The 23,197-nt window shown below is 41.2% G+C and overlaps 1 protein-coding gene across 2 annotated transcripts in view; it reads left to right on the top strand.

Moving 5' to 3' along the window:
• sulf1 (sulfatase 1) overlaps positions 1 to 23,197 on the top strand; it is a 135,415-nt gene that overhangs the window by 51,730 nt on the left and 60,488 nt on the right. For both annotated transcript variants that reach the window (XM_048529178.2, XM_048529179.2), the window contains exons 6-9: positions 9,278 to 9,428; positions 9,663 to 9,838; positions 12,777 to 12,905; positions 17,726 to 17,782. In XM_048529178.2, the coding sequence (XP_048385135.2) occupies positions 9,278 to 9,428; positions 9,663 to 9,838; positions 12,777 to 12,905; positions 17,726 to 17,782 (513 nt within the window). The remainder of the gene's footprint in view (positions 1 to 9,277; positions 9,429 to 9,662; positions 9,839 to 12,776; positions 12,906 to 17,725; positions 17,783 to 23,197) is intronic.

Genomic DNA, 23,197 nt, shown 5'->3' with positions numbered 1-23,197 from the left:
GCAATTTTGACACTCTCTCTAAGGGTGCCTGTCAGAATCCACTAGTTGCATCCAGTTTTGTGAAAGGTTTGATTGTTTATCAGCTTGCCCACACAGAGATGACACTTTCTCGTTCTCCATTTGCTTCAGGGACAGTTACTAATCCTGAGCACCATTGTCTTTCACTGGCGAAATGCCCACACTTCCAATCATGCTGACTCATGGATAATTCACCCTTTCCATCAAAGACTGATCAATTTTCCCGGGTGTGTACAAACAAAAAAGATTTAGCATCTTGTGGTACAATTTGATGCTCCTGTTTAAATTTGTTTAAACTTTTGAATATCTTTGGACCTGATTGCCTGAAATCTCTTCTGGTTTTACTCTGAAGTACCGTATCCATGCATTCTGAGACACCGTGACAAATATATGCGTTTCTGTTCAACAATGAAGAATTCTAATTCCTCATCGTGTATCTGTTTAGCCAACATTTCATTGTCTGTGGTGCAAGCTTTGCGGGGATATGCCACAAATCTGACAATCTAGGTCTCCTGGGCCTTGAAGTTTTACATTTGTTGGTCTGACTCTCACAGACTTGCACTCTGGCAAGCTGTCGACCAGTATCAAAACAGCTGCTTCTATTTTGAGTTTAAATTCTGTTGTCAAAACTTGTGCCTTCAAGTTGATGATTCTAGACCTTCTGTATTTCTGAATCTTTGTTATGCAATCTTTCTCTGGGAGTTTTCTTTTTGCAGAACCTGTTTTTTGAGGGATGCTGTTCGCCTTTTTCTGAAGTGGCCCAACTGTCCACATTTATAGTATTCAACTCCCCCTGCTGGACATCCATTGTGTTTATGATAACAAAGTGTGAAGCTGGATGAACACAGCTGGCCAAGCAGCATCTCAGGAGCACAAAAGCTGACGTTTTGGGCCTAGACCCTTCATCAAAGAGGGGGATGGGGAGAGGGTTCTGAAATAAATAGGGAGAGAGGGGGAGGCGGACCGAAGATGGAGAGAAAAGAAGATAGGTGGAGAGGAGAGTATGGGTGGGGAGGTAGGGAGGGGATAGGTCAGTCCAGGGAGGGCGGACAGGTCAAAGAGGCGGGATCTCACCTATCCCTTCCTCCCACCTCAAGCTGCACCTCCATTTCCTACCTACTAACCTCATCCCGCCTCCTTGACCTGTCCGCCCTCCCTGGACTGAGCTATCCCCTCCCTACCTCCCCACCCATACTCTCCTCTCCACCTATCTTCTTTACTCTCCGTCTTCGGTCCGCCTCCCCCTCTCTCCCTATTTATTTCAGAACCCTCTCCCCATTCCCCTCTCTGATGATGGGTCTGGGCCCGAAACGTCAGCTTTTGTGCTCCTGAGATGCTGCTTGGCCTGCTGTGTTCATCCAGCTCCACACTTTGTTATCTTGGATTCTCCAGCATCTGCAGTTCCCATTATCTCTGATCACAATTGTGTTTATGATTCTGCTTGGAGCCAAATATTACATAATCATTGATTCCTGCTCTTTTGGCATGAGGGAAGATTGAACAGGTTAGTTTTATTTCCACTGGAATTTCTAAGAGTGAGAGGTGACATGATTGAAATATCCAAGATCCTAAATAGTTTTGACGGGGTAAATATACAATGAATATTTCTATTGTGAGTCCAGATCAAGGGGACACTGTTCAAAAATGAGCAATGTCACTTTAGGGAATGGAATAGGGAAGAACGTATTATCTCTTGGATACTTGTGTGACTTTGGAATTCGCTGCCTCAGACGATGGTGGATACAATAGCATTGGATTCAGTTCAGAGGTTAGTCAGATTGATCTCAGATATGGAGGGGGTACCTTATGAAGAGAGGTTGAGTAGGTTGGAATTTAGAAGAATGAGAAGAGACCTAATTGAATCATACAAGATTGTTTGGAGACTTGACAGTACAGATGTGGATAGGTCATTTCCCCTTGTGGGCAAGTCTAGAACAATCGTAGAATCCCTACAGTGTGGTAACAGGACAATCCGCCCATCAGGTCTGCACAAGTCCTCCAAAGAGCATCCCACACAGATCCACCTCATCTCTGTAATCCTAGATTTCCCATGGCTAATCCACCTCACTTGCACATCCTTGGGCACTATGGGCAATTTAGCATGGCCAATCCACCGAACCTGCACATCTCTGGACTGTGGGAGGAAACCGGAGCACCCAACGGAAACCTACGGGGACACATGGAGAATGTGAAAACTCCTCACTGTCACCCAAGGGTGGCATTGGACCCATGTCGCTGGTGCTGTGAGGCAGCAATGCTAACTACTGAGCTATCATGACACTGACAAGGGGATGGGGGTATAATTCAAAGTAGGAGGTCACCCACTAAAGACTGGTGAGTGGGATTTTTTTCCTCTGAGGGAAATGAAACTGTGATTTCTTCACTGCAGTGTCTGTCAAGGCTGGGTCATTAAGTATATTCAAGGCTAAGGTAGATTTTTAATCAGGAAGGGAATCAAGAGTTATTGGGAAAAAGCAGGAAAGTGGAATTGGGGATTATTCAAATCAGCCTTGATCTCATTGAATGGTGGAGTGGTCTTGGTGGGCTAAATGGCTTAATTCTCTTGCTACATCTTATGGTCTTATAATTGATTAAAGATATCTGGAAAATCTGCAAGCAGCATTTTTTGTAAACAGGGATACTCATTAATAAAATTGGGAAATCAGCAGTATAAATCGATAAAGCATCACGTGAAAAATAAGACTGCAGAAGAGTTTATTAAAGACAGTGTTTTGAAGAGCAAAACTATAAGATACATTTTAATACAAGGAACCTGATGATTTTAGTCAAAAAGCTGATGCCGCAGACAGGTACACAGAAGTATGAGAGCTATATCTGATGTCTGGCTGAACGATGAGCAGGATTGGTGGCTGAACATTTCTATTTATAAGGTATTCACATAAGATGGAGAGGAGTATAACAATAATAATCAAGGAATCAATTTGAGCCGTAAGCAGGGATCATCAAAAGAGGCCATATAAGTAGAAGTTAAAAACACAAAGGGATAACTGCTCTGTTGGGTGTGTAACATGAGTCTCCAAACTAGCAGGGAGATATAGAGGATCAAATATATAATCAAATTTCAGAGAAATGGAGGAAGAAAAAGGCAGTAATAGAAAGTCTAACTACCCAAGTATTAACTGGGATAGTTTCAGTGTGCAGGGTAGGGAGGTAGGAAAAAAAATTCTTAAGTTGCATCTAAGGGAACTTTATTTTAGCCAACATGTAGCAAGCCCAGCAAGGGAGGAGAAAGGTTTGGATTTAATATTCAGGAATGAGCCAGGTTGGTGAAGGGCATATCAGTAGGGGAATATTTTGGAGGTAGTGACGATAATTCAGTTAGATTTAGGGTAGGTATGGAAAATAATAAGAATGGACTGGGAATAAAAGTTCCAAACTGGAGAAAAGCTAATTCTGCTAAATTCTATTACTTCAATGAATCTCAAAGAAAGACATTACTATACTGAGAAAGGAGAATGTGCAATTTCCTAGACATGTACTGCAACGCTGTGGACTATAACTAAGATTAACTATATTCTCTGCCTCTGCTCATGGAATTCCACTGACTCATATCTGTATTACTTAAAGAAATATATTGTCCAGGGCTGCAGTATTTCTGACAGATTACTGTGAAAAGTTTGACATAGTGTGGGTTATGAGACATGCCACACATAGAACAGAGCTTATTAACAGTCAAACTTTAATGTATGTTCTGTTAAAAAGCATTATCCCAGGTTTTCGAAAAGATCCAAATCACATTTTAATAGACTTCCTGACTGTGATAGCAGTAAAAAGAAAGTTCACTTGCATGATTGCCAGGACTTTTCCATACAAGTATTAATAAAAACATATTAGGCCATTGCACTGCCTGTCAATCCATTGTTAATGAAAGGACAGAGGTTACACTTCAGGAGGGATTTCCTCTCACATCACAAAAGTTAAGGAATGCTGAAACTCAAATATTACTTTCGCATTTAATAATCCATCAGTATACCCTCGGCCAAAGCATCGGCCTTCCCCAAGCTAAGCTGAAATCGAAAGCCTTTGCTATGGCATTGTTTGGCCACACAATCTGCTCAACTCTGAAGACTGGTCCCATTAATCTGGTTCGCGTGGGCAACTTATGAAGGTGTCACATGCTCCTCCTTGCCTGTTGCAGATGACCCCAAGAATTCCAAACACTTTCATAGAAAACTGTTCCTATGTTTCATAATACAGTTTAATACAGTTTTGAGGGTGTAGATAGCTCAGTCAAGAGTTCATTAGGTTTACGTACAGAAAGGGCAGGATGTAGGTTTTCTTTCAGGGAAAAATTAAACAGCTGGTTTCCATACCAAAGACCGTAAGCAATCTGTATGAGAAAGTGCCCAGTCTTACCGAACTGTTATAAAGAGCCTGTATATACTCACTATGTTAATGAGAACAGTTATTATATAGGACTTTGTAATATGTGAATATTCCATTACAATCCCCTTTCCCCTACCTTCGCCAAGCTTATGTTACTATTATGGTACCAATACAGGAAAATCATTGACCAATACATTTAATGCTGTGTGATTTCCTCACCACTGAGTGAGGCATATAACTGAAGAGAAACAGGTGACATCACAACGCTCGTGATGCTCACAAACTTCGAAAGGAGAAGCTCTAATTCAATTGCAGCGCCATCTCCTCAATAGCTGCATTAGTTCCAAACCAATAGAAGCTCAATTTTCAAGTACTGATCTGTTTGTTCCATGGCTTTGTCTCTCCTTTTTGTAACTCCGTCTGAGATCCTGCATTGCTGTTCTGGCCTCTTTTACAGCTTCATTTCTCATTACTGCTGCAGTGCTGGCCATTCCTTCAATACCTAGCCTCTAAACTCTGCTGCTTCCTAACTACTCCTCTCTGTCTCGCTATATTTTTCTCCTACTTTATGTTGTTCTTTGAAACCTATTGTTTTGACCAAGATTTTGGGCATCCATTCTTATGTGGTATGTTTCATCTGATAAGACTTCAGGGCAATACCTTGAGGTATTTCACTATGTTAATGACACCATATGAGTTTTTATCAGTGCATCTTAAAATATTATTTGTATGAAACATGAAGATAGAATGTACCCACATTTAATTGAAATTCAAGTGATATTGAATATTACTATGAATACTGTTGTTTTGTCATGATTACGAATCAGCTTTTGACCCTCTGTGAACACATTGTTGATTTCAAATTGACTAAAGAAAACCATTGATTATTGGGATAAAAAGTAAAACTGGAAATATTGGAAATCTACAATTAAGCACAAGAAATAGTAAATGCATGCAAAAGCTGTATAGCATTTTAAAAAGGAGAAAAGATGGATGAAAAGATCCGATGTAGATTTTTCATCAAACTAGAAACTAGAAGATGCGTGTAATTCAATAGTAGATGGCCGCTGGTGCAGCTTGTTAGTTTAGAGAGTACTTTTTTTAATAAGGATATCAAGTACTGCATAATATTTCATTGAACTGATAAAAGTACAGCCGTGTTTAAATTAATGTGCCACTTTAAGGCCACAAGAAAAATGCCTATGCATTGTTAAGACCATTTAAAGGATGATTTCTCATAATAGGTTGTCAGACAAGAAGAGGCTGTACTAGCTGCCTTTTTTTTTAGAACAGGAAACGTACAAATAAGTAAATGAACATGTAGACCACTTTCTATATGCAATAGCAGACAACTGAAGTCACTTACAGTCATTCTGAGGAGATGCTATCTTATAATAGCAGTCAGCCAATTATCTCCTTGTAGAATCTTGATGCACTGACTGACAAACGGTATTTGGATCTTGAAATAAATTTCCCATTCTCTTTACAAATGTTTTCTTCTTCCAGGTTAGTTGTGGATAACAAATCTTCAAATATCACTGTATTGGCAATGCACATCTTTCTAATTTGTCTACAGCTTTCTCTCTTTATTTCTTTTTCATTGTTCCACTGTCTACAATATGCTTTGACTGGTATGACTGATCCTTTATCTCAGTCCAAAGGATTCTATTAAACTGTTGCACTATTTAAACTTAAATTTAGAGGGATTGTCAACTTGGTTTTGTACATGTGAAGTCATGTCTCACTAACTTGATTGAGTTTTTTGAAGAAGTGACAAAGAAAATTGATGAAGACAGAGATGTAGATGTTGTTTAAATGGACTTCAACAAAGTGTGAGACAAGGTTCCGCTTGGTAGATTGGCTAGTAAGGCTACATCACAAGAGATCCAGGGAGAGCTAGCCAATTGGATACAGAATCAACTTGAAGGTAGGAGATAGAAGGTGGTGTTAGAGGGTTGCTTTTCTGAACTGGAGGTCTATGACCAGCAGTGTGCCGCAAGGATCGGTGCTGGGTTCACTGTTTTTCATCATTTATGTAAAAAGTTTGAATGTGAATAAATCAGGTATGGGTAGTAAGTTTGCATGTAACACCAAAATAGGTGGTGTAGTGGACAGTGAAGAAGATTATCTTGGTGTACAGCTGGATTTTGATCAGATGGGCTAATTTGCCGAGGAGTGGCAGATGGAGTTTCATTTAGATAAATGTGAGATGCTGCATTTTGGAAAGGCAAATCAGAACAGAACTTACACAATGAATGGTGGGGCCCTGGATGGTGTTGCTGAAGAAAGTGATCTAGGGGTGCAGATGCATCGTTCCCTGAAAGTGGAGTCACAGTTAGACAAGTTGGTAAGGAAGCCATTTGGTCTGCTTGCCTGCATTGGTGAAAACATTGAATAAAGGATTTGGGATGTCATGTTGTGTCTGTACAGGACATTGGTGAGGGCAGTTTTAGAATACTGCATACCGTTTTGGTTGCCCTTCAATAGGAAGGATGTTGTTAAACTTGAGAGGATGCAGAAATGATTTACAAGAATGTTGCCAGGACTGGAGGGTTTGAGTTACAGGGAGAGGCTGAATAGGCTGGGGCTATTTTCACTGGAGCATTGGAGGCTGACGAGTATGTTATGGATCAGCTATGCTTCACATGGTTTCCCAAAGTGCGTCTTTAGCTTCATCAGAAAATAATAGATACAATTTGAAGGTGTCTGTTCATTCCATTTGTGGATGTTCTGGTTCTTTGGAGGATTTATCCAACTAATCCCACTACCCTACTGGTTCTCCATAGCTCCAAAATACTCTTGGCAGAACATAATTTTCAGTTTATGTCAACATTGAACATTGGTAGAATGTAGCAGAGATGCATTTTTAAATCTGAAAGTCTTACTGTAAGCTTATAGTAGCACTTTGATGATCCAAGCATGGAGTGCAGCTAGATCCTCATCCTTAATGATACCAGTTGCCTTCTTTCTTCTTAAAGATTTCCCTCACATGAGACATGTCATCATCGGAAAAATAATTCATTTTCTGATAATTAGCACAGAACTACATAATTTTGCATGCCAAGCCATTCATGTGGTCCTTCCTTTTTCTCCAGCTCCAACATAGCATGCCTTTCTTAGCCAAGTGTTTCGCCCTGCTTTGTGTCATACAGTCTGTGTTCTGGTTACTGAAGTGTCTGAGTTTAACTCAGGCCAAAAGGGCCTTTTTCTCTGCTGAGGATCTCTGTGAGCCTACGACTTGGCACTGAGGATGTTAGACATGTGCAGAAGTCAGTAGGAGGATAGAGGTAGCCAGAAGTAATTTTGTGCAGATGATGGATGTGTTAACAACAAGAAAATTCAAACTTGCATTGGGGGGGAGAACAGTTCATATAAGATGCAACATTCTATCCACTTGTTTGGACATCTCAGAAAATTGGACAGTAAGTCAAGGAAGAAAATAGAAGCCTTTGAAATGTGCATGCTCAGATGCAAGCTTTCATACACTGATTATAAGATACGGAACTCACTGCCTGTAAGGATGGTAGAGGCAGAAAATCTCTTAATATTTGAGAAGTATTTACTTATGATGCCAAGGCAAGCCAGACTATGAAGCAAGTGCCAGAAAGTGGGACTGGAATAGTTAAGTGGCTTACTTTGATTGACACAGACTTGATGGGCTGAAGAAATGTATGACTCTATGACCAACTACTGTGTCTGTCCTCTTCACATGTTCCATCTTCCAGTAATGCAGTAATTGACTCCAGTAGAAAAATTCTATCTGTGCTGGTGCTGATTGCAACAGGAATATGTGCTGCAAGGTGAGATGTTAGGTTGAATCCAACGACTGAGTTCATGACATTTCCTGTTGGAATCCTGAATAAGCCCAAAATGGGCATGTTTTTGAATGCTAACATTATGTTGCAATGGAAGTCGTGTTTACATAGTGAAGTACCTAGGTGTGAGGAAAGGAAATAGATGAACGAGTAATAAATGAAAGAATAAACAAAAGTATTACACGAACCAAGACTTCGGAATGAGTCTCAATCTTTCCTTTCTACCAGCCATTAATGGAGAGTCTGACAGTGGCCAGGGACACCCGGCAGATTGTTTGTTTCTGCGCTGGTCAGTAGTTTGTCAGGTCTGGAAGAAACAGACCTTTTCTTCCCCCTCCTCCAGGCCCACAAGCAAGAAGCATATACAGCCTTCTTCAATCCATTGAGTTTCACAAGTCCTGGCAAACCCAGCCAAGAATGATTGAAAATAATTAAATGTTAAAATAAAGGCGCAGAGCATCATTATAATAATTAAGTGACCGATCTGCTCTCACAAATAGTTTGGTCACTTGCCCTGGTCTCACTTCTGTTAAACTAGACTCAGTAGAAGATTCTAGAACCAGGAGGTACAGTCTGAGCATTAAGGCCAGACAGTTCAGGGGAGATGTCAGGAAGTACTTTTACACAAAAAGGATGGTGGATGATTGGAGCTCTCTTCCCCAAATGGCAGTGGATACTGAATCAGTTGCTAATTTTAAATCTGAGAGAGATAAACTTCTTTTAAACCAAGATATTAAGGAATCTGGACCAAAGGCAGGGATATGGAGTTAAGCTCAGAAAAGCCTGATCTTGTTGAATGGTGGAGCAGGTTCATGGGGCAATTTGAATGGCCCACTCCTGTTCCTATGTTCTTATGTTCCTATGTTACATGTGTTAACTTCAACTCCCCACCTTCCCCCTCACTATGACACAATAATAGTGTTTTGGTCCACTGCTAAATTATTGAGCACAGACATTGGCATCATCTGATCCTCCTCTTTTACAAGCATATTGATCATGAGAGGGAAGAGTAAGCTTGAATATGAAAGCAATAAACTGCTAATTGAGAAAAACTTCAACCAGTATTGTTGAGCCTTATTTATTTTGTTATATTTTAGTACACCTAGCTATAACTATGCTCCAAACATGGACAAACACTGGATTATGCAGTTCACAGGAGCTATGAGGCCGATCCATATGGAATTCACCAATATCCTCCAGAGAAAGAGACTGCAGACACTTATGTCAGTTGATGACTCGGTGGATAGGGTAAGTAGCATGATTGAGCCATTTAATGTTCAATGAGAATTTAACTTGTGTGGAAGTACACTAGAAAACAGGACGCCTTTGAAAATTAATACAGAGAGGACAGACAGCTCTACCTCTTTCGGCAGCTACTTGGTAAAGAATGATATTACAGAATAGCAATTTTCATGAAAATATTTCCCTTGCTTTTTTACAGTCATTTTAAATAATAATGAAACAACTTTTATTATGCTTTAGATATTTCAGATGCTTGCAGAGACTGGGGAACTGGACAACACCTATGTCATCTATACTGCAGACCATGGTTACCACATTGGGCAATTTGGACTGGTAAAGGGAAAGTCAATGCCATATGACTTTGATATCCGGGTTCCTTTCTTTGTTCGTGGACCAAATGTGGAACCAGGGTCAATGTAAGGGATTATTTCTGGCATTTTCAAGTTGACTGGGAATAGTTGAGGATTCCATTTTACATTATATACCGAGGCAGTCTTTAAACTGACACTTTGCACTTCCCACCATTATTAGTCAGCCTTTCACATTTTGTGGTGTAATTGCATTGGCAGGTAACAAATTTATCAGAAGCATGAAGTAACATAAAAATGTTGTAAACCTGTGAAAAAACTGGAAAATAAATACCCCTTACAAAGTCTATGACCGATGAAAATAAATTGGATTCACTAGGCTCCAAAGCATCCCTAAAATACAGCTGAATATACTAATTGAATAACATTGTAAACATAAATTACTAATATTAAAAATTATTGATATGTGATATAATTTTGAAACCAGCGATATCAGAGAACAGTCAACTCTGATGAATCTACATTCCAGCTGAAGTCAGCATGTCAGAGGTAAAAGGGAGAAAATAGGCCAAAAAATAACAAAGCTATTTATAAACCTTTCAGTATTCCACCCTTCAACTTTGCTGGAGGCTCGTTCTGTAAGTAACAATTCATGAGAGATAACAGCCTTCTAGTGCCTTGTTCAATGGGCTGTCATTATGTTTGACCGAGAGTTAACAAGTTGATTAGTGATGGACATCATACCTCAAGTCCAATCCAAATACATACCCACAAATATTCATCATTATCAATAGAAAGATAACAATGGGAAAGGCAGCTAACATTCACCTTTAGCCCAGGATATAAAGAGCAATCATTAACGTTCTCGCTGTAATCAGCTATAAACTGTTTTCCATTAACAAAAGAAATGTTCGAAATAAGGGAGAGATATATTTTAAAGCATGTGGGGAGAAGATAAAGGGTAAGTATAGTGAGTGACTAGGGTCTATCTCAGAGTAAGGAAAGTAAGGAAAGAAGATGAAACAAAACTAATGGAAAGAACGTACTATGGAAGATGAATGTGTCAGATTCACAGTTTACAATCTACTTTTAATTTACATTCTTTAGTAATACAAGTTGATATACTATTTTGTGTACTCACCTACTTAATTTGCCGTGCTTAGTTCATATGATTGGATTATTAAAGTTGTGTGCAGTATAGCAGTGCTATTCCTGACACCTGCCTCTTGCCCCACTGCAACCTTACCAGTAGTAGGGGAAGCATTGTGACACCTACTCGCCTATTGTACAACTGAGACACTGAAGCAGTCGCTTAAGAGCCTCCTCCCACAACCATTGGAATCTTGCCCTTGGCCGAGGAAACTGACACCAGGTGTCAGGCACTAACTGGGCAATGGTTGCAGGAAAGAGATGGCTTGACTCCTTTTCAAGCCCCTTTTTACAATCAGAGAATCCCTGCTAGCATGCCTACTTCACATGTCCTATCAACCCTGATCCCCGTTCCCTTTGATGCCAGTTGCCAGGCCCTGCCAGCTTTGCCCGGCAAGAACCAGCACTTGTCTTGAAGTCTGGCTGTGTTGTTTCGCATTTCCCTCTGGGACAACTATGTCATTTGATTAGCTGATGGCTGTCCCGAGGAGAGCTGAAGTTATGCCTCAAGCCAACTAATGGACTGACAGTTATTAAATACAGGCGAAGCATGCTGGGAGAGTGGAGCATGCTGGCAGAGGTGGCGGGGGATGGTCTCGCATCTGACTTTTGCACAAGTTGCTGGACACCACCTCTAGCATAAAATCAGCTCAAGTTTTTATGAAAGAGCAAACCATAAAAGATAGCTCTCACTAGTTGGCAAACCAGACACTGGGCAGCAAAGATTTTATTTTATTACTGGAAGATCAAGAAGGTAAATTACAGAATTTTTTTGCATAATGGATTTTTGGAAATTGGAATAATTTACCACAAGTGGTCAGTAAATCAGAATGGAGTCAATTTTTGATGTTTTTCTCAATCCCTAAAATCCCTAGAAAGTTAAAGTCACCATTGTCCCAGAGGACCACTCCCTTCAAAAGAGAGAGAACTGGCGGTGAGTTTAACCTGGGGGTCTCCATACGTCAGGTAGGGGACAAGTTCGTGAAAGCAGGATCATCACAATAACCTCAGCCAGTGTGGGAATTGAACTTTGTTGCCAGCTGTCTGCATTGCAAACCAGCCTTCCAGCCAAATGAGCTAACCAGCATCCTGACATCCCATATACAAAGGTCAGGAAGAGGGGGTGACAACTGGACAGTGCTTGTCAGGACTTCCCTGGATTTTTGTGGCCTGACCACAGATGCAAAGCAGAAACATTGATAAGTTTGGGGTGTGGGGATATGAATGAGTGAATCCTGACCTCTTGGTGCATTTTTTGATCTGCTGATTGGCTGGTCTACGACTGAGGTTCCCAAGGTATATGCCACCCTGGAACTCTGCTGAGATCCCAGAGAGTATTGCCTGAAATGTTCAGTCTGACAGAGGCTAAGGTACCTGAGAAGCAGATAGCCCTGATATTTTCCTGCATTCTGCTGATGACTATAGACTGGGGACTGAGGCTTCTGCAAGAGGTGTCCTGTAACTGACTTGGGACAGAAAAATGCAACAATCAACAGGAGCTCAGAGATGGAAGAAGGGCAGAAGAAAATCTGCCTATAAAATATTATTTTCAGACAAATTTGGATAATTATTTGAAAAGGCAGAATGCCAAAAGACAGGTACATTTTTATATACTGCAGACTGCTTCAGCTGAATAGTTTAAACATCGTAGATGTGATAATTTAACTACTTTTTATTTGTGCTGACAATGTTATGCCTCTATTGCGATGGAAATTTTTAACATTAAATATTAAAACAGAGTTCAACAACTAAAAGAAATTGCTTCCTTCCAAATCCATATTTAAGTGATGTTAGCCCTTTCTGTTTACTTTAGGTCATGCTTCTATGTGTAAGAAATCAGAAATCATTTTGTTTTGCTCACGGTATTCCATTATTGTGGTTGTGTTTATTTTGACAGTATTCCTCAGCTGGTTCTGAATATTGACCTCGCTCCCACCATCTTGGATATTGCAGGACTTGATGTTCCACCAGATATGGACGGCAAGTCTATACTGAAACTATTGGAATCTGAGAAACCAAGGAACAGGTCAGCCAAAACAATTGAGTCCTACTATCTAATGTACAATGCAGTAAGATTTTGATGATAAAATAGCAGCCAGAAGGGAATACTAAAGAACAATGCAACTAATATAGCCACGAAAATAAAGCAAAGAATTGTGGACACGGGAAGTCTGGAACAAAAGAAATTGCTGGAGAAACTCACCAGGTCTGGCATCATAAGTGGGGAGCAAACATAGTTAACATTTCTGGTTCTGAGCAAGGGTCACTGGACCTGAAATGTTAACTCTGCTTTCTTTGCACTGAGCTGCCAGACCTCCTGAATTTCTCCAGCAATTTCTGTTTACGTTACTGATATTGAATCTGTAAAGGAGCAATGTAGCTGTACCACTCATCTGCACTTGTAGTGTGTGTTTTTCGTCCCTTCAGGAATATTATTACTAGTCCCCCAAATTATGATGGTTCCAGGTGGATACCCAACTTGTAAAGCTCCCAGGTGAGGAGGGATGAACTAATTCCCTCTATTTTTATTCACTCATCTTCTCAGCTGGACACAACAAGGATAATTTACAAAGGATCCCTTTCGTCGTGGATTCCTTTCTCCCAGAATTTGTTTTAAAAGGAGCCAAATTAAACAGGTTTTGCAAGTTAATTAAAGAGTGAGTTTACTAGTTACTAAACATGAGAAGAAATAATAAGTTAAACAATATATGGGTCAGTCTCAGTGGGCATTCTTGAAGAGTAGAAGATGGAACCTTGATAGCCTAGTAGTTGATTTCAAGATTCTTAGCTTTGCAGTTCAGTCGAAACCATTTTGTCCACTTTCCTTCTGACTGTCTTTCTGGCTTCTCGCACTTGGAGCAAAAGAGTCCTTTGTTTCTACAACCCAGGGTGACCAGTAAGTAGTGCTTTGACTGTGACCTTCACTCTAAACTAGCATTCGAAACAAGGCTAGTACACATGAGTAACTCAGCTCACCAACACACCACCTTCTACTAGCATTCACAGGCCATGTATTCTTGAATGTGGATGGAACATAACTCCCAGGAGACTATAAGATAATAAAATGTGAGGCTGGATGAACACAGCAGGCCAAGCAGCATCTCAGGAGCACAAAAGCTGACCTTTCAGGCCTAGACCCTTCATCAGAGAGGGGGATGGGGTGAGGGTTCTGGAATAAATAGGGAGAGAGGGGGAGGCGGACCGAAGATGGAGGGAAAAGAAGATAGGTGGAGAGAGTGTAGGTGGGGAGGTAGGGAGGGGATAGGTCAGTCCAGGGAAGACGGACAGGTCAAGGAGGTGGGATGAGGTTAGTAGGTAGATGGGGGTGCGGCTTGGGGTGGGAGGAAGGGATGGGTGAGAGGAAGAACCAGTTAGGGAGGCAGAGACAGGTTGGACTGGTTTTGGGATGCAGTGGGTGGGGGGGAAGAGCTGGGCTGGTTGTGTGGTGCAGTGGGGGGAGGGGACGAACTGGGCTGGTTTAGGGATGCAGTAGTGGAAGGGGAGATTTTGAAACTGGTGAAGTCCACATTGATACCATTAGGCTGCAGGGTTCCCAGGCGGAATATGAGTTGCTGTTCCTGCAACCTTCGGGTGGCATCTTTGTGGCACTGCAGGAGGCCCATGATGGACATGTCATCTAAAGGATGGGAGGGGGAGTGGAAATGGTTTGCGACTGGGAGGTGCAGTTGTTTGTTGCGAACTGAGCGGAGGTGTTCTGCAAAGCGGTCCCCAAGCCTCCGCTTGGTTTCCCTAATGTAGAGGAAGCCACACCGGGTACAGTGGATGCAGTATACCACATTGGCAGATGTGTCAATGTGGACTTCACCAGTTTCAAAATCTCCCCTTCCCCCACCGCATCCCTAAACCAGCCCAGTTCGTCCCCTCCCCCCACTGCACCACACAACCAGCCCAGCTCTTCCCCTCCACCCACTGCATCCCAAAACCAGTCCAACCTGTCTCTGCCTCCCTAACCTGTTTTTCCTCTCACCCATCCCTTCCTCCCACCCCAAGCCGCACCCCCATCTACCTACTAACCTCATCCCACCTCCTTGACCTGTCCGTCTTCCCTGGACTGACCTATCCCCTCCCTACCTCCCCACCTATACTCTCTCCACCTATCTTCTTTTCCCTCCATCTTCGGTCCGCCTCCCCCTCTATCCCTATTTATTCCAGAACCCTCACCCCATCCCCCTCTCTGATGAAGGGTCTAGGCCCGAAACGTCAGCTTTTGTGCTCCTGAGATGCTGCTTGGCCTGCTGTGTTCATCCAGCCTCACATTTTATTATCTTGGATTCTCCAGCATCTGCAGTTCCCATTATCTCTCCCAGGAGACTATAGTTCGGTTTGTGTGTATGTTTCTCCCTCTGAAGTTTATTTGACACCTGCATATATCACATTCCAGAATTCCTCTCCAGGAACCCACTGGAATGACATCTTCAGTAATTTTGGCTGTATCAGTCGTCTTTCAAAGAAAAACATGTTGGAATTTGAAAATTTGACATGTCTGCAGGTGATCCAGGGCAATAACCTATAGTACTGAAAAAGTGATTGATTGAGCCTGCCTCCATCCCATTCTCAGGCAGTGCATTCCAGATCATCACCACTTGCTCCACAGGGACATTTCTTTCATATCAATAGACAATAGGTGCTGGAGTAGGCCATTCGGCCCTTCGAGCCAGCACCACCATTCATTATGATCATGGCTGATCATCCACAATCAGTATCCTGTTCCTGCCTTATCCCCATAACCCTTGATTCCACTATCTTTAAGAGCTGTATCCATCTCTTTCTTGTAAGTATCCAGAGAGTTGGCCTCCACTGCCTTCTGGGGCAGAACATTCCATATAACCACCACTCTCTGGGTGAAGAAGCTTTTCCTCAACTCTGTTCTAATGTCAGTGAATGTCAGCTTTGGATTTTTTTTACCAATTGTTTTAAACTGTTAGTTCCTTATTTTTGATCCTTCGTCCTATGGGAATATTTTTCCCAGTCCATAAAAGTAAAGCCACCCTAGTTTTACCAGACCGTAAGGCTGCTCTTGCATTAGAGAGAGAGAGAGAGAGAGAGAGAGAAAGAGAGATGGCTGGACATGGTTTAACCTGAGGGTTACCATGCTTCAGTGAGAGGAGAAGTTGAGAAGGTAAGTCCTTCATGGTAACCTCAGCTGGTGCAGGAATTGAACTCATGTTGTTGGCATCATTCTGCATTACATGTCACCTGTGCAACCAAAGCAGTATCTGACGTCTGTCCTTTTATGATTTTGAACTTCTGTTCAATCTCCATCAAGTCCTTTCTATGGGAAGTTCTCCAATCTTCCCCTATAAATGAAATTCTTCAGGACCCATTCCTATAAATCTTTTTCTCCAGCGTCTCTTTAAAGTCTTTGCCCAGAATTAGACACAATTCTCCACTTCAGCCTGTTCCAATGTCTTACAAATGTTTATCATTTACTCACTTTCCTTTTTGAAGCCTTACTTACAATGTCCAAGATCTTGACTGCATTTTTTTTGGCATTGTTCCTAACCTGCCTGCAAACTTGTATGATTTATGTACATATATTCCCAGGAATCTCTGTTTCTGTATCCACTTTAGAAGCATATCCTTTAGTTTTTCGTGTCTCTTCTTTCAAGTAAAATATATCACCTTGCACTTTGCTACATTACATTTCATCTGCCATGTGTCTGCCTGTTTCGCCAGCCTGTCTGTATTCTGCAAAAGTCTATCATCCATCTCGCACATCACTATATTTTGCTACAACTTTGTGGCCGCCACAAATTTTGAAGGAAACAATATTTTTGAGCAACTGTAGCAGATGGTAATTGTAAATAATGGTAAATTAGTTGACATGACAAAAAGGAATCAGAATGTACAATACAATACAATATTCTTTTTATTGTCACGTGTACTCCATTGCAGGAGTACTGTGAAAAAATTTACAATGTCTGCCTTCTTATGGTGATATCTTAGGTACAATTACCTTGGTACAATTCTTGGATTCAGCAGAGGAATAGAAATAGTTGCTTAATTACAGATTGGAAAATAACTTAAACATAGGAACATATTAAGGAGTTAACATTACAGTGTTCTACGGTAAGTTCTAAGGTAAGGATTGTCCCCTCACGCTGGTCTACGTCCAGGACTCACTGCCTGTGCACTGCTTTGGGGCTGCTTCCCACATGCGGCTATGGGGCATTTTCCTCGCAGCCCACATGCTATTCCAGGGCTCATGGCTCGCGATGTTCTGGGGCTCACGGGGCGTGCCTGCAGGTCCCAGAGCACAAGGCCACGTTGCCCGTGCTGGTTCCACCCACCACTGGGCTTGGCCCGCAGCTCAGGTCCACTGCAGGACTCGGCCCACTCGCTTTGGATCACAGTGGGACTCAGCCCGCTCGCTCTGGACCACCGCAGAACTTAGCCTGTTCATTTGGACCACTGCGGGACTCGGACTGTGCCTGCTCCAGTCTGTTGCAGGACTCAGTCCATGCCCATTCTGCTCCTCTACGTTCTGCCAAGGAGGTGGGAGAGAAAGGAAAAACCACAAAGTGGAGGGAGAAAAATAGAGGGAAGGCAAAGGAAAGGGACAGCAAGCAGAGGAGCTCCGAACACGGTGTCCTACTCTTGCTAACATGGTGAATGAATTGAATGAATTTTTTGTGTGTCCTTTCAAAGAGAGACAGCTATCATCAATAGATACCATTTCTGAATCAGCCACCTGCCTCTAAATTAGTCATTGCTGGATGCATTGTTTATGGGGTAGACACCAGCTAGCATTCTCAATGACGTGACATCACCATTTTGTGCCGTTCGTAAATTAGTATCTAACATCCAGCATGTCTTTTCTTGCAGATTCCGTTCAAATAAAAAGGCTAGGATTTGGCGTGACACATTCCTCATTGAGAGAGGGTAAGATACGGTGCATCAAGAATATAACACAATACATTGTATGTAAGTGCTTTGCCCTCACCAATACATGCTTCCAAGCATTATACTTTGACGACAAAATTATTTTGTTGAGAACTCTATACAAGAAGTAAAAACTATTATGCATTTTTCCAATTTCCAAATGTCTTAAACCTGATAGTAATTATATTCTGAGATAATGGGAACTGCAGATGCTGGAAAATCCGAGAAACCAAAGTGTAGAGCTGGATGAACACAGCAGGCCAAGCAGCATCTTAGGAGCACAAAAGCTGACATTTCGGGCCTAGACCCTTCATATTCTTCCATTGTTGCATGGATATGAGTGCAAATCTTTCTTACTTTCAGATAAGGAATTGACTCTAGATTGTTTGATTACAAAGCATCTACAAAGTCATTACCAATGCACTTTATTTGACAGAAAAACTCTGGGTTTTAAAAGTCATTATTAATGCATTAATAAGCTGTAAAACATAACTATATGAATCATTAAGAAGCACATCCGGACAAACATAGCATTCTATATTATCTAAAAGCAGGCGTAAATTCATTGCTAAGACCAGTAGACATTCAAGTGATGTGTTAGTGAGGCAGACATGCCTCTTTCATGATCTTGGGTTTCTGCCTGCAGATGTGCAAAGGGCATAAATCACTGGAGTTAATACCCTGACAGGAATATTCATTACAGTACCACATGAATTCTCAATTCCTTCATCTTATCTAATTATTAAAGAACCACTCATGATTTAATAATCAGGCTCAGAATTTCTTGTTCATTGTACGTTGGTGAGAAGTGTAATGGAATTGCATTTACACCTGTCACTGAGCTGTCTGTTGCACGTCTGGCAAAGATACAGTGGCAACATGGAAGGATCTATGCAGAATTACCTGGTTCTAGTACATGCTTAGGAGTGAATGATGATCAAATACGTTTTCATTGACCAGCTTTAACTATTTTCTAATTACTCCACCAAATAATGACCAGGACGTAGAGTATAGTTCCCCAGCTCTTTCCTGGAGGGAGGGGTTTCCGACCCCAGGATATGCAAAGGTCATGACCCTATACCAGAACAAGGGCAACTACAACATTTGCATTGACATTTTTTAGTATTCTCTCATGAAATGTGGGAGTCATTTATTACCCATCCATTATTGCCTAGAGGGGTTTGAGCATCAACTACATTCCTGTGAATCGAGAGCCACATGTCGGCCAGGCCAGATAAAGATGCAGATTCCCTTCCCTAAAAGGATATTAGTAAACCGGCTGGGCTTTTCCGACAATTGACAAATATTTCATGGTTGTCATTAGACCCTTAATTACAGGTTTTTAAAATTGAATTCAAATTCCACCTTCTTCCATGGCATGATTCGAACCCAGGTCCCCAGAGCACTACCTGGGTCTCTGAATTAATAGTCTAGAGATAATACCACTAGGCCATCGCCTCCTATCAAGTGCTTTCCCACTGAACATCTTGGAAAAAATGTTTCGCCTTGTTGCCTCTATCAGACACAAACCTTGGAAAAGAACACAAGCTCAAAGGTCCTTCAGCAAGTTAATTCCATCAATGTACATTCTTTTCACTAGGCCAATGACATCTGCACTAGCTCAGTTATGTTCACTGGCTAGATGAGGCCCATACGCGTAAGAACCTCTCTAGTAATTGGCCACTGGGCCATCATCTTCTTGATTCCAAGCCTTCACTACATGGACACCTGCAAGTGAGATATGAAGATGGCGATCATTGACACTGACAGCTAGGAGGTTGCCTCACTGGTGTTTGTGGCCTTTGCTGGTTGAATATTTGGAAGGGCATTGGAAGAGGTCAGCAAAAACAAGAAGCTTGGCTGGCTGGGAAGAGAATCCAGAGAAAATATGGGTCTGCAGGTTGAGCAGCTTCTCAGTTCGCAGCAAAAACAGCAGTGACTGCTGTGCCAGACTGGGGCTCCTGAACCGCACTAGGTGACACTCAGCAGAGTTGACAACCCCACAGACAAGCTATTGTTTTAGGAGAAAGGAGACTGCCACTAAATATGTAACCAACTTCCCACAAACTACTGGGTGGCAATGATCAAAGAAGTCAGGTAAAAGAGTTTTGGACTAGCATTGGTTTATTAACCTTTAAATCTTATTTGGCAGGTTAAGATGACTAGATTAATTGATAAAAATACATAGCAAAGGCCACAAAAGCATTTTAATTAGGTTAGACCAATTTGGTGTTATCTTGTTGCTGATTATAGTTGCCAGAGATTGAAAAATATTTGGGTGATCTTATTTTAAGATTAGGCAGCCTTAAAAGGCTGACCAGTTAACAACATCAAAACAGTTAATTTTAATCACTCCCATTTCCCTGGCAACAATGTGTAGGAGGGGTTTAAAGCAGGCAAGACAGTTTCGTTTAGCACTTATTTCTTTTGGTCCTCTTACTTGAGTAGCGATGTAGTGTATTGGAGACAGTTCAGAAGAGGTTCATTAGATTGATTTCAGAGATCAGGGGTTTGTCTTATGAGAAATTGAGCAGTATAGGCCAATACTCTCTGGGGTTTCGAAGATTGAGAGGAGATTTAATTGAGGCGTATGACGTACATTTATTTCTCAATCTTTGGTAACTATTGTCAGCAAGAAGATACACTGAATTGGTCTAACCTAACTAACATGTTTTTGTTTGCTTTGTTATATATTTTGTGTGGGGCAGTCTAGAATGAGAGGTTATAGTTTTAGGATAAAGAGCAGCAGATTTAAAACAGAGATGAGGAGAAATTATTTCTCTCAAAGAATCACAAATCTGTGGAATTCACCCCCCAGACTGTGGTGGATGCTAGGATATTGAGTAAATTTAAGAAGCAGATAGACAGATTTTTGAAGGCTTATGCAGATCAAACAGGAATGTGGAGTTGAGGTTGAGATGAGATGAAATCAGCCATTATCATTATAAATGGTGGAGCAGGCTCGGGTTAAATTACCCACTTCTGCTCCCAGTTCAAACATTCTTATCTGGTTGATACAAGTCTTACAATCCTCACTTCAATAAACTTCCCCTCTGTATTGGAGATATAATCTTGTATTACAATAACTGCTGTAAGAACTATATGATAAGACAATTTGTACCAAATAATTTTCATTCATTTTACATTGATTTTAACCTTAACTTATATAGCTTATCCCCTCAGGAGTGGGAATTGAGTTGGTAAAAGTAATTAATAAGTTACTGAAACATGATTGAGGTATAAGGAGATGAAAGCAAAATCAGCAGAATTCAGTAGTTTTCTCTGTGATGTACCTTTAGCTGCCTGTGTTAATTCATGTTGAATTTCATATCCAACAAGAAGCAGTCAGATCCAGCTGTACCTTTTAGTCACTGTTCTGTCAAGAAAACTGAAAAGGACAAAAGAAATAGCAGAACATGCACTAATGTCAGTTTGAGCTCTGTGTGAAGCGGTGCTGTTGCGCATTCTCATTCAGCTTATTCTTTTATTGAATCACTCGCTGAATTAGAATGAACCCCAGTTAGTAATATGTGAGAAGCCATTTTCTTAACCAACAACAAAGTTTAAATCACCCACTCTGTGCTGTGTCATAATATGCCCAATTCCTGCTTTATAAATATGCATTTGAGCAACCTCACAAATCAAAGCATCCATCAAAAAGATGGAGCCTTAACTATGAATATGTCTCAGTTTCTTGAAAGTTCACATATTTCATGGAGTCTAACTGAGACTCACCATCTTAAAAAAAAGCTGAACACTGATGAGAATCCAGCCCTAGGAAAGTAACTCGAAGTCTTGGACTCACTGTTGTAATAGATACCAATTTATCTTCCTCCAGTTTTTGTGATTCCATATACACTTCCTACATCAGGACTATTGACTATTGACTCTTGATACTTGTATCAATTATCTTAACATGGTGAATGGTTACATATGTCTTACTGACAGAAAGTTAATGTTCACATCTCTGTGTTTGTAATTGTGACACTTGGGCAGTGTACATCAGTCAGCAGACATGTTTCCAGCAGATTTCTTTGGAGGTTAACCACATAAATTCAGCTCTGTAAAACTTGCTTCACACACTGTCTTGTGTCGCAGCATCAATGCAAAAGGTCAGTTTGCTAAATCTAGAAAAAAGTGCGTTCACCAATACATGGGAACATATTTTTTACCTTTTGTTTTTGCAAAGTAAAGTATCATTTTGGTCTACAGGTAATTGGATGCCTTGGTCCTCCAGGGTTCTGGTTGGTTGTGGGGAGAACAGGTTCACCCACTTGATTCATAATGTGGGCACCTCAGTAAAATTTACTCACAAAATTGCTGGAGGGTTTGGACCATTCATTGCACAGTACAGCCAGAAATTCTGGCAGCTCTAATGCCAACCTGAACCTGCAATATTTAATTTTTAGGGGAGTATCTGGGGGCAATGGATGGAGGCCACAGGAGACCTACAGTGGTTCTGGCAGTGAGCGGAACCGATTTGGTGAGATCAGAACTGACACTCATATTCTCCCTGCACCTAAACACGTCCAACCTGTTCCAGTGATGCCTCTGGTGATTTTGTTTAGGCGGTTATAAATGTCATTGTAGTAGGAGACATTTGTTGCTGTTGGAGCAGTAAAAATGCACCAGGGTGCTATGCACATGTTGTGAGTCGACTTATATAAATTAATAGGCCTCTGCTTGTATTAGGTGAGTGCACTGGATGACTTTTTCCTGACCTGTTGCAAAACCATAATTGCTTAGCCATCATTTCATATGGGGGCACAGTTAGGCGCAGAAATTTTTGCTGTCTCTCTGAACCCAGCCAACCAAAAATAGTGCCATAACAAGAACAGAATCAGCAACCGTGGGTGTTGTGAAGCTAATAGTCCATTACTATTTTCAGTAATAATTACAATGTTATATTTTCTCTATTGAAACCTGATTTCCTTCTCTTCCCTCCCAGTGCTGGCCTAGCCTTAGACACACCCCCAGATTCCATCTTTGGACTAAACTCTGTTCCAGCACATCCAACCCTCACAACCTCAACATTAGAACAGAACCCAGTTGCTTCAAACAATTTAATATCTGCTCCTTTAATCTCACCAAAACAACTGCAGAACCACACTAGACGGGCGGGAGATTCTCAGATTCAATGTATAGAGTATGGTAGGTGATAATGTAGTAGGGTGCATTAAATATTTCAGAATTTTGTCAGCAAGAAAAGAGTCTCTTCCAGAAAATTCGTAGAAACATGTCATTCCCATGGACAGAAAAATAGAGTTAATGTTTTGCGTAAGTAACCTTTTCTCAGAACTGAAAAGAGTCATAGGTGTCATAGGTTCGCAGCAGGAATAAAGGTGGGAAAATAAGATTTGGAAATGTCTGTGAAAATCAGAAAGGCAAGAATACATGGCAGCGAGAATAATGGTG

This window comes from Stegostoma tigrinum, chromosome 5, assembly GCF_030684315.1.
Source record: "Stegostoma tigrinum isolate sSteTig4 chromosome 5, sSteTig4.hap1, whole genome shotgun sequence".
NCBI lineage: Eukaryota > Metazoa > Chordata > Chondrichthyes > Orectolobiformes > Stegostomatidae > Stegostoma > Stegostoma tigrinum.
Note: the sequence above shows the minus strand (reverse complement) of the source record. Positions and strands in the feature narration are given on the sequence as shown.